Source organism: Mastomys coucha, unplaced genomic scaffold (assembly GCF_008632895.1).
Source record: "Mastomys coucha isolate ucsf_1 unplaced genomic scaffold, UCSF_Mcou_1 pScaffold19, whole genome shotgun sequence".
Lineage (NCBI taxonomy): Eukaryota > Metazoa > Chordata > Mammalia > Rodentia > Muridae > Mastomys > Mastomys coucha.
The window spans coordinates 5675572-5691227 of NW_022196901.1; the positions used below are offsets into that span (position 1 = coordinate 5675572).

Here is a 15656-nt window from a genome sequence, read left to right on the forward strand (position 1 = left end):
ATAACAGGGACTGCACATGAAGATATAATCATCAATAACAGGGACTGCACATGAAGATACTTTCATCAGTCAGAAGCAAGAGCTTTAGTTTTCAACCTTCTTCCTCATATCGCATGGTAAGAAGCTATAGCTTATAATAGCCAAGGTTTACTCAAGAGATTGTTGTAGTTTAATAAATGGTCAATAAACACCACCAGGTGTATCCTTTATCTGTGATTTCATCATTCAGAAATGATGGGCACAGATTCCTCTGTTTATTTGTATTTGTAACACTGAAGAAAAAATTTCCCAGCAACAAAAAATTTCTTTCTCCTTTCCTTTCCTTTCCTCTCTTTCCCTTTCCTTCTCCTTCCTTCCTCTCTCTCTCTCTCTCTTTCTCCCTCCCTCCCTTTCTTTCCTTCCATCTCTCCCTCCCTCCTTCTCTCTGTCTCTCTCCCTCTCTCCCTCCCACCTCCCTCTCTCCCTCCTTCCCTTCCTCCCCTCTCTCTCTCTTCCTCCCTCCCTCCCCTCCCTCTCTCTTCTCTCTTTCTTTGTTTGTTTTGTTTTTGAGACAAGGTTTCTCTGTGTATCCCTGTCTGTCCTGGAACTCACTCTGTAGACCAGGTTGGCTTTTAACTTGGGAAATCCACCTGCTTCTGCCACCCTAGTGCTGAGATTAAAGGCGTGCACCACCACCATTGGGCTTTATTTTCTAACTAATAGTATTCTATGAGTCCATGAGGATGTCTTCAACAAACCACCTGCATCTGTGAGAGAGCTTTCCTTGCCTCCTCCTGATTACTTTAGAGGGGAAAAAAATAAAGACTTTAAAAATAAGCTGGTGAGATGGCTCAGAGGTTAAGAGCACTGGCTACTCTTCCAGAGGTCTTGAGTTCAATACCCAGCAACCACATGATGGCTCATGACCATAAGGGCATCTGTTACCTTCTTCTTGCATGTGGGTGTACATACAGCAGAACACTTGTACATTAAATAAATGAATAAATAAGTAAATAAATAAATATATACATAAATAGGAACAAAACAGAGTTCATGTGGCAAAGTTTAATAAGGTGGATCACATTCAAATTAAGGACTGTTTATAAAAAAAAATGCCTACAATAGAGCAGAAGAACAAGTCAGCTTCATATCCTACTCTGTATAGAGTACATAAATCCAAGAAGGAACTATCATGCAGAGAACTGTAGCATTCACACCCCAGCTAGGATGCTTATTTGTAAAACTGTGCTGGGCACCTGTCCTTGCCTACTGCTGTTGACTGAAACACTCTATGACTTGTCAAGTCCTTTGAATACATCTAAGTCTTGTATAAGGGTTTACCAATAGCCTATTTCATTACTCTATTTTGACCTGTATGGGGATGCATACTATATGAGTATTTATCTATACTCTGTGTATATTTTTCTACTTGTGTGTAGTATGTAGAAAAATATATCATTTCAGGGTCTGGAAGATCACTCCATGTGTGCTTCTTGTGTAAGCATGAGAGTCTGAGCTCAATCCCAAGCATCCATGTACATGCTTGGAAAAGCACAGGCCCTAGCAGCTCCATGAGGGCCTGTGGGGAACTAAGTACTATTGCTCAGGAAAATGGACAGTTCACACTTGCCTGCCTGTCTGCCACTATGCTGCCTGCCTTGATGACAATGCAGTAACCCTCTGAAGTTGTTAGCAAGCCTGAGACATAGTATCTCTTTACAGCAGTAGAACAGTAGCTAAGACAACTGACTACTGGAAAGCTCATGGTCTTGACCTATGTATTCACTGCTGAGCTCAGATGGCCCTGGTCAAACTCCATGCCTCACAACAAAACAAAATGTCATGAATGTGGGAAAGAGAGTTGTATAAAAAAGGGGAGCTAACAGGGATGCCAGGAGCAAAGCCAAAATGGGGAGAATACATTCTATACATGTATAAAATTGTCAAAGAACAAAATTAATTAAGATGCATAATTTCTTTAAAAGGTAGTTTAAGGACCTGAGCAGTTCTGGCGGGGTGATCAAACATCCCTCATGCAGTACATCAAAGACAAATGCTCTGCCCCGACACAGCACAGCAATGTGGGTTGGACAATGCCCTTCACTCTCTGGAAAAGGATACAGAAAACACATGGCTCAGTAAAGCTACATTCAGCTAAGACATTATAATTACCATAATATTTTATTTATCATAAATGATACATTTTAAATAATGATAAATTTATCATATGTGATATGTAAAATGTATCTCCTAGACAAAGTGCTCATGGAAGAGAACGAGGAGGATCTGCCAATGAACACAATGTTACAATCAGGTAACAGTAAATCCTGGTGTGCTACTTCACAGCAAGGTAACCAGACACCCAACCATGAACTGCATATTTCAAAAAAACTAGAAGAAAGGACTTTCAATTTGCCATACAGTGTGGCAGATGTTTGAGGAGACAGGAATGTTTAACTTGATTTCATAATGTAGACATATATTGACATCATACAGTACTTAATATGTATAATATAACTTTTATGTTTATATTTCTTTAATCAGAAAACACAATTTAAGGAAAAACTTCAAGACTATAAGTATAGCTCAGTGGTAGACTGCTTGCCTGCAATGCCTGAGACCAAGTGTGGTCTCTATAACGATAAGGAAGAAATGATAAGTTGACAGAATTTCAGTTACTATGATATAAATAAATACTCTTGAAACTTCTCCATGTGAATCTTGATCTCATTAAGTTTCAAGTATTTGTGTTCTGCAAAAGATACCAAAGTGCTGTAAGAGTTTTTAAGTTTTACTTAAGAGGAAGAAATGGGAAGGGGTAGCTAGGTAGAGATGGAGCATGTCTTTAATCTCACTGGGGAGGCAGAGGCAGGTAGATCTCAGTTTGAGGCCAGCCTGGTCTACAGAATGAGTTCTAGGACAGCCATGGCTACACAGAGAAACCTTGTCTCAAAAAAAAAAAAAAAACAACTTGTTGCCACAATGAAGGGAGATGCTTAGAGGGGTGAGGCAGGAATGGGTAGGTGGGTGGGTAGGGAAGCACCCTCTTAGAGGCAAAGGGGAGTAAAATGGGGTGGGAGGTTTACAGAGGGGGGATCGGGAAGGGGACAATATTTGAAATGTAATTAAAAAGTAATAATTAAAAAGCAAACAAACAAACAGGAATGGGAAGAGAAGATGGGAATCTGAGGAATCCTGGAAGAACCACTTGAGAGAACACGTCTCTCATTGAGATTATTTTAATGTTCATTTATCACTGAATAATTTATTGACATTTACACCTATACCACTCTAACCCTTCCAATCTCTCCCTAATCAACCCTCTGAAGGAATGTTGGAGTGCTGCACCTGGAGTACTTAGTACTTGAATGGGAGACAGCTTAACAATTCCTCAATGAAAGCTTTCAGCAGAGAAAATCGTATGCCTTAGTGTCAAGGGGACGAACTTTAGCAATCTATGTACTGATCCTTGTCTCTCAGACAGGACAGTGAAAAAGGATGAAAGACAAATTGAACAGTACCACAGAACAAAGCTTATTGGCTGGAATTTATTCATTGCTTTGCACACACAACTTCTTGACATCTATTTCTTTACTATGAGGAAAGACTGTCTCTTGATAACCCCACCACTTCCTCTTATCCTCTACTTCTTCAGAATTTACAAGATAAATGTTTTTGTTCCTCAAAATATTTCCAAGTCATTTTTTCTCTCTGACCCCTTCAGACACTCCCAGATCCCTTTACATTTCCCACACATGCTCTTTCTTACCATATTCCATTGACATCCTTCCCAAGACTTAGAGCTTTAAAAAAAAAAGAAAATAGACTTATCCCCATTTAATCAACAAATACTTGGGAGAGTGTGTGTCAGGAGTGAGGTGTCTCACAATGAACTGATGGGATATGTAAAAAGGGATCTCAGTGAAATGGAAAATATGAGCCATGGACATTCTGCAGACAATACCGGCCAGAGGGAACGATAACTGTGAACGTGTCAGGACAAGGGTAACCTGGTTTGCTAACTGCAAAGGAGCTCAGTGAAGCATCAGCAGAGAAAGGGCAGAGTGTAGGTCAGGCTGAGGCTAGACCACCTGTGACTCAGAAAGGCCTAGAGGGTTAAGGATGGTGGAAAGGAAACAAAGGGAGCTTTTACTCAGGAGAGTGTAATGTGATCTGGCCAGGACTTTAAGAAGGTCCCTCCAGGGACTCTATGAATGGATCAGTGGTGAAAAGGTCAACATAACCAGATCAGTAGGTAGTGAAGGGGGTTCAGGTGAGAACAACCTAACGGAGGTGTAAAGTTGGTTGGTTGGTTGTTGAGGCAGGGTTTCAGTATGCAACCCAGGCTTGCTTTGATTTCCCAATCCCGTCTCAATCTCCAAGGTACTAGACTACAGGCCTGCATCTTCACGCTTTTCAGGGATGATGCTTTTGACTGATGTGTCACTTGCAGGAAAAAAGGAGGTAACTGTTTTTCTTTTAGTAAGAGAAATAACACAAACTGGAGCAACCTCCTAAAGCAAGAGAACTGGTAACACAATAGGAAGGAAGTGGGGTAAGGAACAAGCAAGAAGTGGATCTAACCCACAGAGACTGTCCTCAAGACCAGACGCGTTGGCCAGGGATTCGTTTGAAGTTTCTTTTGTCTGTGATTCTTTGGGGTGGAGCTCAGGGCCTCCCACCTCTGAGTTACCCCCAGCTTATTGTCCATTTACTTTTCAAAAAGGAATGTGAACTACACAAATGTGCAATTATGTAATACTACAAGAAAATAGGGTGGACAAATATTTGGCTAGGTATTTTAGGGCTGCTGAAAAAAATTATCCCTGAGTGACTTGAAAAAACAAATTGATTATGTCTTAGGGGGTTGAAGAGTGAATCTGAAGTTTATTTCTCTGTGAGGAAATGAAGGTGAGGCTCTCTTCCTTCTGAAGGCTCTAGAAAGACTGCCTCCTTCCTCACCTCAGGAGCCCTTCCTTCTACCTTCAAAGCCATCAAGGGGAAATCATAGCCTGGCTGTGCTGCCACCTCTGGTTTTCTCGTGAGAACCCATAAGACTCTCAGATCTATGTGATTAGTTCGGCATAACCTCATCTCCAGGTCAGCTCATTAACAACCTTAACCCCTCCTTGCTGGGGACTGGGGCATGGCATCTTCAAAGGACTACTATTCTCCCTATGTAGATAGGTTGGTCATTCTGATTATGTAAGCTTTTATTAAGTAACTGTCAGCAACTGGAAGGCTTAATTATCTTGGGACACTCTGCCTATATCTTTTTGGGGCACAGGAAAAAGAACTAAACAAAAAGAACAAGACACGTGACATTCACAGCAGGATAAAAAGGATGTCGTCTTCCCTCACCTTGTGGGAAGTTACCAAAGTAAAAGAATTATTTATTTTACCTTCCCCAAATGGGAAAAAAACACATACAGGATGTTTTCACAGGAGTTGGAAATATAACAAGAAACACCCCCACCAGCCACAGTCTTCAGGCATACAGAGGTCAAACGTCTGAGTAACTTACATAAACTTCAATTCCACCTACATACTCTTTCCATTTCACTCACGAGATAAAGATTTGGGATTCACTGTCACTCTGAGGAGCCTAAGTGAGGAACATTCAAGTTCTTGCTTCATGAGGTCAAACAGAAGACTGAGTTAATATACTTTGTGGGTCTCCCGAGAAGGGAAGGTACGGGTACGTATGGAAGCTACCCATCTATTCTCACCACCAACATCAGAAATGGGAAGGGCCAATCTTGCTTTAACCTAAATAAACGAAAATAAGATGCCTTCAGAAAAAGTAAGCCCACTAGCTGAGAATGAGGCACAAGGGAAAAAAATAGTCCTACCTTTAAGTGCAAGAATAAACTAAGAATTATAGTAAGATGCTATGGGCCACAAGAGAGAAAAAAGTGTGGTTGTCCAGAGAAGTAAGGCCATGATACATTTTATCACAGTAAGGATACAAAAAAAGCCAAGGTGCCACCTTGAATGCCTTTAAATAGAAGTGATGTAGTTGATCATTTGAATTGTTTTTACATGCCTACACTTTTAATTTCAAGCTCTCTATATAAAGAGTTGATCATGTTAGTTTCCATGTTTAGAAGATAGAGTATTGTGTTTGGTTATCAAAGGGATATGATTTTTTAAAATAAATTATTTTAAGATAGTACTTCCTTTTTTTTTTTTAAAGTTTACCATGTAACACAAACCAAACTCAGTTTTAATCTGTAGTCACAGGTAACCTTGAGCTTCTGATCATCCTGTCTCCCCGCCCCCTGGGGGGTGGCTAGGATATAGTCATCTGTCATCCCTCCCAGTTTTAAGTGGTGCTGAAGTGCTAGGGAATAAAACCTAGGGCTCTGTGCATGCTAGACAAGACATTAAACAACTGATCTACATCCCTAACCCCTTTATTTAATTTTTTTTCATTTTTCTTGAAAATCATAAAGCTTTCTAAAGTTGAGTTATCAAATTAATAATGCTATTCCTTGTAAAAATATAATACTTAAATTATGATTAGAGAGCATATACATTTTTAACATCAGAAATTGCCAAGATATGTTTTACCTTAATCTTCATTTCAGGGGTTTTGTAGGGTTTCTCACTCAATTTGTCTTTATTCCCATGCATCAACTAATGTGAATAAAACACTGAAGTTTGAAAAAAAAAAAAAGCCAAGGTGGACCACTGATGGATGTGGGTGTTCTCAGTGATAACGGAAACTGCAACATTTGGGGTGATAGAGTTTTATGTTAACAGGGTCTATGGTATATCTGTAGGAAAAAGACCTAACTAAAATAAAGGTTCTCATGAAAATAATGAGGCCTTGGATAATGTATAACTGGAAGCTAAAGTCATTCTCCCTAATATTCATCAAGAATATTACTGAGCTAGTAATGGGAGAGAAGATACTTTGACAGAAAGTCTCTGATAAACTTACCAAAACCCAACTGTTTAAAATAGCATCTTAGAAATCACCACAAGGGCCGGGCGGTGGTGGCGCACGCCTTTAATCCCAGCACTTGGGAGGCAGAGGCAGGCGGATTTCTGAGTTCGAGGCCCACCTGGTCTACAGAGTGAGTTCCAGGACAGCCAGGGCTAAACAGGGAAACCCTGCCTCAAAAACCAAAAAATAAAAAAAATTAAAAAAAATCACTACAAAACTACTCAAATTTCAGTGCCTCCCACCTGCCCTGCCAAAAGTCAAGCACATCCCCATGTCTTTACTTACCAGTCTTAAAATAATTCATAATCGAATCTCTAGTAATTCCCGGAACCTTGCAGGTAGAAAACAACATTCGGAATTGGTTCATGTCTAGAGGAGTATTTCCAGATTTATGTACAGGCAATTTTTCTCTATTAAAAAAGCATTTTGATTACAAAGTCATTGTTAAAACTTGCTAGCTAGCTACCACAACTATATTATTCTTCCCCCAAATAATCAAGTTAAACTGACAGCACCTGCTTATTTCCCACGTTGGGCAAGCCCACCGCTCAGCCTGGGTCAGGGCCCTTAGTGCCTGCCCCTTCTCAACCCAACCCGTGCCAGGATCCTTGGCACGCTTACCTTCTTAGCAGCTCCCAGTAGTTCAAGTTGTGCCACAGCAGTATACTTCCTCTTTCTAACTGAGTGCCTTCCCTTGCAGGCCAGTAGTGTTCAAAATGGGGAGACGGACCCACAAAGTTCACGTTCAGTTGTGATGGGATACGCACATCCAGGTAGGCAACATTGAGCCACCACTCTTCCAGCTAAACGGAATGAAGAGAGTTACTTCTTGCAAATGTTCCACTATGTAATGCTAGCGAGAGAACATGCTGCATTTGTCCTTCACCCTTTCAGTTCAAAACCACAGATAATGAAAAGTGCTACTGTAATAACCTCCCTTCCTTCTCTCCCTCCTCCATTTTTGGAACTATTAACACCTAAACACTAGGTGGTTTAACTCCACCATCAAACCCTACTATCCAACTTTCCCTATTAGCCAACAAGCTATTTATGTGAGTCGTAGAGTATAATAGATATTCACTGAAGCACACTTAATAACAGTTATTAAGTAAGCTGTTTATTCTTTACCAAAATAAAAAAAAAAACCAAAAAACAAAAAAACAAAAAGCAAAACAAAACGAACAAACAAACCCCTAAAATTCTACTTAGAAATGCAAGACCCTTCAGTATGCTTCAAATTCATTTACTCTTTTCTCTTTATGTATCCCCTGTCACAGCAAGTAACTGAATTTCTCTCCTAAGTAATCTGATAGTATCAGGTTACCTTGTGCTCTTTTTTTTTTTTTTTAATTGATCGCACGAACTGTTGTTAGTTACCCAGAAAAAGACCTGAGTGAAACAAATACTTCTTTACCTCTACCCCTCATTTTAATTAAAATCTCCTCAAAACTGAGAACAAAGAAATTTGGAAGCAGATTGTTTTTTTTCATCACAAAGATCAATGTCTCAATGAAAACATCAGACATTTTTCTCTATAAAATTGTAAGTTGCCATCATTATTTTCAACTAAGGCAATGCTTTCTAATTATGAAATGTCACCCTCTAATTCATGACCTGGGGAAGTAGTGGAGTTAAAGGAACCTGGAAGGATGCTGCTGGGAATGGAGACTGGCAATTAGAGCAGCTTCTCCTTCAGTCTATCTACCTGAGCTACAGAGCACGCCTAAGCACTTCCCACCTCTCCCATTCTCTGTTTAGATATGCTGTGCAGCTGTGTCACACATCTGCTTTTTGCAGCTGTGTCACACATCTGCTTTGGTGTCTGAGGATGCTGTTGGCCTACAGTGGCCTGGAAAGCTGTTTCTAGCAAGCACAGCCTGTAGATCACCACATGGATAGGTAAGGATATGTATGTCTCAGTGGAGAGCTTGCCCAGCATGTGTACCTCTGGATCTTATGACAATACTGACCAATACATATACCGCAGAGAAGAATGAAAACAAGGATTCTGGGCTCCACTATGGACTTACTGAGTAAAAAACTACTGATTCCAGGAAACCTCCATTTTAACACGTTCTCAAGAAAGAGAAAAGCTCACTTATAAAATAAATGCTTTCCGGTTCAGTGAGTCATGCTGATGTGACCATAATGACAATGACTTCAGGCCATTAAATAAATGACAATAAAGCCACGCGTACTTTACGTTCTCCTTTAAATATCATTTTTAATTATAAGTATACAAAATAAATACCCAGTTTCTTTTTCCTTTAGCCCTTTCAAGTAACTTCTGATGTAACTTTTTGCCAACTCCATCTTGAAACTTTTGAACTATTTCTTCAGTTTTCTTATACTCTTCTTCATTTGCAAATGGCTTCACTATAGAAAAAAGTGATTAGACATAAATATCTCCATATCACCTCAACCATTCTTACATAAATCTACACATTACTAGCACACAATAAGGTTTTAGTTTGCAACATGAAAACTATAATTTTTTTAAAAGAAATAAAACAGTGGGTATTGTAATAATGCAGTCACAATATTCTGAAATTATACCCAAATTATTCTAGCTGATAGTTAAAGAAGTGAAGCTATCATCTAGCTAGTATGTAATCACAAATAAGAGAAATTAAAGCATTTTCCATTAATGTTTATGAAAATCAACTGTTTTGAAAATTAGTTTGTTAGAAGTCAAATTAATGCATTCTGTTTCATATTTGCTTCTGTAAAATCTGAACTAGCACAATGTAAAATCCATTCCAAAATATGTTTTCAGAGAGAAAAAGTCAATAATCTATGAATCTAAAATATGCTACTATAATAGGTTTTTTTAAAAACAGGAAAAAAAATGTATTTGAAAAGCAAAACAAAATAGGTCTGAGATGATAGCTACTTTTTAGCATAAAGACCTGGGTTTGATAACTGGAACCCATGTTAAAAATTAATAAATGGGCTGGCGAGATGGCTCAGTGGGTAAGAGCACTGACTGCTCTTCTGAAGGTCCTGAGTTCGGATCCCAGCAACCACATGGTGGCTCACAACCACCCATAATGAGATCTGACATCCTCTTCTGGTGCATCTGAAGACAGCTACAGTGAATTACGAGGGAGCGAGCGGGGCTGGCAGAGGTCATGAGTTCTATAGCAGCCACACACATGATGGCTCATGGCCATCTGTACAGCTACAGTACACTCTTATGCATAAAATAAATAAAATAAATCTTTAAAAAAAATTAATAAACAGGAGCTGGTGAGATGGCTCAGCAGGAAGAGCACTGGCTGCTCTTCCGAAGATCCTGAGTTCAAATCCCAGCAACCGCATGGTGGCTCACAACCATCCATAATGAGCTCTGCAGCCCTCTTCTAGTGTGTCTAAAGACAGCTATAATGTACCTATATATAATAGTAAATAAATCTTTAAAAAAATTAATAAACAAACAAACGTACAAACAGCATGAAATAGATAGAGGCAAGCAGGTATACACCATCCAAAAACTAATAAAAAGTAAAAATAAGGGATGGCATATATATACACACACCTGCTTCCAGTTCAGCCAGGGAACCAAATATATTTATCTCAACTCCTTCTAGAATCCCTTCTAGAATCTAAAATGACAGTAAAGCAATTTTAAAGAGGAGTGCAGGGATGTAAGAGACCTCAGCAATGAAGAGCAATGACTGCTCGTCATGGGTCCTGAGTTCAATTCCCAGCAACCACGTGCTAACTCACAACCATCTATAATGAGATCTGATGCCCTCTTCTGGTATTTTAGATGGACATACAAACAAAGCACTCATATACATAAAATACTTAAAAATAAATCTAAAAAGAACAAGAGGGAGCATTAAAAAATGAAATATACTAAGCATAAAAAAAATGGAATACCGACATTGGTTACACCCACATGAAACTGGAAATGCTAAACGAACAAAGCCTGGAATGGAAGCCAACACCATTTGGATACACTGGTACCTGGAGGAAGAGGTCCAAGGAGGGTGTGGAAGGTGCAGTGGCTACTCAGTGAGATACAGGTTCTGGACGGCTACTGCAGACAGTAGTTATTCACTGAGTATCTCCAAGAACAGAGTTTCGAATGTTTTTAACATAATGAAACAATGTCTGAAGAGACAGATGTCTGACCTACTATAAACATTATACAGTATACATATAGTGATTCACACAGTACCAGCTTGTGTGTGTGTGTGTGTGTGTGTGTGTGTGTGTGTTTTAAGAACAGAAGTACAGAAAGGAGTACTGTGAAATGCTGTCCATAACACCATTCATGCGCTCATGACCTCGGCCATGTGTTTATCTGCATAAGACCATGAACAAGAGAGGCAATTCCAGCAGGGAGTGGGGAGGGCCCCCAAGGCTTCACTGCTAGCAGAGGAGCTGATGGCTATGGATGGATAGTTCCTTCTCTTTACAAGTGTCACACCTAGCCAGCCCTCCCTGTCCCACTGCAGGACTCACACAGGCAGCACTAGTTGGAATCTGTGGGTTAGTTAATAAATAAATAAATAACTTTGACAGGCACATAAAGTTGGGAAGGAGATGAGTCGGGGGGCACTATGATCCAGTAGGAGGGACCCCAGAATCAGAATGGCACCCACCAGATTTTCCATAAGGAGCAAACAAGGCCTTCGAAAGTCTTAAAGCACACCCAATTCAGAAATCTAAACTCAGCTAAAGAAGAAGGAGGAGGAGGAGGAAGGGGAGGGGTAGGAGGGGGAGGGGGAGGGGGAGGAGGAAGGGGGGGAGGAGGAGGAAGGGGAAGAAGGAGAAATCAAGTGAAAACATTAGCTCTTCTTTCCCTCAAACATTCTTTCCCAGGCGGGAAGAAACAATGTAGGGGAGTATACTAAGAAAGAGTGGGTAGGGGAGAAGTGAAGAGAGTGCTGGAGTGCTGGCGAAGGGAATGCTCTGCACAGCAGCTGTGCAGCAAGTACAGACAAGCCTGTCCTCTAAGAAAGGAGGGAAGAAGGGAGAAGGAAAAGAGAACGCCACGGAGCAAGGTTTTCAAGAGGAAATACAACTGATTCAGTATTTTATGCCTAACTGTATCCAAGAATATTCACCCAGTCAAGTGTTTAGAAACAAATTATGAATACAGAGGGAAAATGAAATTAAATTAAGCAATGAAAAAAGAGGAAATGCAGCAAATACATGCCAAAGGGAAATGACATGCTCACTTATGAACAACTATATGGCTCTAAACAGTGGTTCTCAGCCTGTGGGTTTCAACCCCTTAGGGGGTCAAATGGCCTTTTCACGGGGGTCACCTAAGACCACTGAAAAACACAGATATTTACATTACGATTCTAAACAGTAACAAATTTAAAATTAAAAAGTAGGAACAAAAATAACTTTATGGCTGTGGGTCACCACAACATGAGGAACAGCACAGGATGCAGTGTCGGGAAGGGTGAGGACCACTGCTCTAGATCCTGAATGGCCAGGTGAATTAAGGGAAAAACTTATTAAGATCAGGTGGCTGCTGTTTTAAAGTGCTGATCTTATATATAGATAATGACAATGTGAGGGAAATTTGGATATGACGGATTGTACATATGCTTGAGACAGATGTTAGGGAACAAACCTCAAAACTATTTTAAGGAATTAATTTATAATATCGAAACTGCAGATCCAAGAAATGTAAGATTATTTCAAATTTAGTGACAGCAAAAGAAAAACAGAGGATTTCAAAATCTTTGCCCTATGTGGGACTTAGTATAAGGAGACAGAGACAAAGGACTTACATTTACACTGCAGGCCTACTAACACTATCTGACTTTTCGAATTATGGGGAAAAAACAACTTTCAAAAAGCTTTGCATGTTTTAAGGATGAGCCTAGAGGCATCCTGCAATGAGATCCTGATCAACGTCGTTTCTATGTTACTAACAATATTAATCTACACTAGAAGATTATGAACATACCTGATTCAAGGTATTTTTTTAATGAGTCTTCAAGTGAAGGAACAGGCAATGATGGAAGAGTGTCCTGGTACTGAAATGTTCGTTCTTCAACTGATTTAGCCAATTGATTTTCCATGGTATAGTTACAGTAAGAAAACTAAAAAAAAAAAAAAAATAGAAGAGACATAAGTCACAACTTCAACCCCATTAAATATTTGTAAACTTGTCAAATAAGGAAACCAACTTTAATATTAAGAATGTGAACTTAGCATGGCAGGAACAAAGTGTCATCAGAAGGACTAGAAGGTGACCACCAAACACCAGGTAGTGTGGTGTTACAGCAAACACGCTTACTTCTAACCTTCACACTGTCTTCTAGCGGTGACATTCCCTGCCACTTCACATACGAAAACAACCATCTCAGGTTTAGTCACGACTAAGAGGTCACACTTGATACCCAAATGTATACGTGTTAGGTTATAATCTCCCTGCCAAGGAGGTGACATTACAGGGCATTAGGGAACCTGCAGAAAGTCTTGCTGGGTGAGTAGGATTACATGTGTAGAACAAGATTATGGTTTGAGGAACTCTGAAAAGCATATGCAGAGGGGTGTGGAACATGGGATATTATAGACTGTAAGGATTCATGTGACAAGCTGATTTTACTTAATGCTGTGCAGATGGCATGGGCCCCAATCACACTGGCTTTGAATGTCACAAACCAAACTTGAATATTTTTGAATATCACAAACCAAACTTGAATATTTTCTACATTTGTGGTAATTTTCATCAAAATAAAACTAACACCATAGATGAATAGGCTATATTGGTATTGAATAAAAAATAAGATTTCGAAAGAATCATTTATAGATCCCATATAAAACCAGTAACTAAGAAAACAAAGAATTGATACTGAATGAAAACTTCCTGTCCTTTTACATCCTATTTTAAAATAGCAAAGTTAAATAAAATATACTATTCATGTTATAAAAGTTAATGATATCAAAAACAAAGGCATGGCAGATTATTTTTGACTAATACCTTTTTCTCTCATTCTTAACCAAACCTAGAATATATAAATATATAAATATATATATACACATATATATGTGTGTGTGTGTGTGTGTGTGTATTTTTCCCCTGCCCTCTGCACGTGTCATCTCCTGGTCGTGTCCTCAGATGCACGACATATGCTCTCCTTACTCTTTATCTCCTTCTCAGGACTGACCCAGCGGGCTGCCGAGCAGAGCAAGCCCTTTGGACCCATTTACAGAAGCCATTTTGTCAGAATCACCTTTCTGGCTCTACTTCTAGATGAGAAAGGAAAGGAAGACAAAGAGAGGTCAAGGCCCCATGCTGGGGGTGGTGACATGTACCTAGCTGCAGTAGCAAGGGGACTGCTTCAGCCCAGGGGTTTCAGTTCAGACTGGGTAATATAGTGAGACTAAGTGATAACAACAAAACCCTCTTGTTTTCTTAATACCACTGTACTGTCAGCTTTATTACAGAGAAGAGGTTAGGCTGCTCCAGTAATACAATCAGACAGTGCATAGGACTTCAGAGTTCCGCCCCTTCTTAATGGTTTCACTTATATCCCATTTGAATACTGATAAACCACGTCGGACCTAACAGTAATATAGTTCTTGGTCCTAAATATAGACTCAGCCATTTTCTCCTAGGCAAGTGACTGGAAAAAATAGGATCATTTACTTGGTAGTGGGCTGCGATAGCACACACAGGGAAGTCAAGGGACAGCTGGCAGGAGTTCATTCTCTTTTTTTTACCATGTGGGTCCTGGGGATCACACTTGGGTCATCGGGCTTGCCTGCAGGTTCCAATATCCAATGAACAATCTCATGGAGCCTCAAAATTTGTCTTTTGGGGGAGAGGGATGTCAGAATATCACTATATACCCCAGGCAGGCTTGGAACTAACTATTGTAAGCCAGGCTTGCCTAAATTCGCATGGATCTGCCTACCTCTGACTCCCTGGTGCTGGGGATAAAGTTATATGTCACCAACACTCACCCAACCTTAGGCAAGTAACTTTAATTGAGTCTCTCTGTCTTAGAATGTATAACCATATAATTAATCATCAGACTTTTTTAATGCCATAAAAAGCATGCCATAATAACAACTCATCTTGAAACAACTATATTATGGACTATAGTGGGCAGTATTGTTACGATGACCTAAACTCCTACCTACCCTTTTTAGTCTCCAGAACTTGTCATTATGATAGAACATCATTATTCCTATGGTTGCAACAGGGTTTCACCTACAAAAAAAATGAGCTTAAAATAGATAGGACCTAACCTAATCATTTGAGTCCTTGGGGAATTTTTGCTGCTGCCACGACTCTTTGTTGACATCCATGTTCTTAACGAACTCAGAGACAAACAGGACTGACCGGGAATGGGAATCTTAATCCTAATGCAAGTGAGCAGGAATTAAACTCTGCCAACTTGAATGAACCTGAAAAGGGATTCTCCCCCTAAAACTTCAGGAAGTTCCTCAGAACAGAAACCCTGATCTCTCCTTTGGTACTTTCCTTCCGTGCAGGGTAAGCAGCTAGGCTCATTCAGACTTCAGATCTACAGACACTCAAAGTGTGTTCCTTTAACCGCTAAACTTGCCACTGTCTGCTGTAACAGCAAGAGGAAACTAATGTAAGCATGCTCTCATTACACTTCCTTGTCACTTAATAGACCCCACAAAGCAGACAACAAGAGGACTAATTTTATGCCTGCTGTAGTGTTTAGCCCCTGCAAGGTTAAGCCGACTACTGATTCTTTAAGACTTGTCAAAA

At 39.8% G+C, this 15656-nt stretch overlaps 1 protein-coding gene across 1 annotated transcript in view; it reads right to left on the bottom strand.

The window, feature by feature from the left end:
• The window catches only part of Crot (carnitine O-octanoyltransferase), a 34026-nt gene that overhangs the window by 17250 nt on the left and 1120 nt on the right, over positions 1-15656 (bottom strand). Inside the window, exons 3-7 of the mRNA XM_031380005.1 lie at positions 12870-13005; positions 9183-9307; positions 7553-7734; positions 7217-7341; positions 1978-2086 (exon numbers count right to left, since the gene is read on the bottom strand). Coding sequence (XP_031235865.1) covers positions 1978-2086; positions 7217-7341; positions 7553-7734; positions 9183-9307; positions 12870-12984 — 656 coding nt within the window. The 5' untranslated portion in view covers positions 12985-13005. The remainder of the gene's footprint in view (positions 1-1977; positions 2087-7216; positions 7342-7552; positions 7735-9182; positions 9308-12869; positions 13006-15656) is intronic.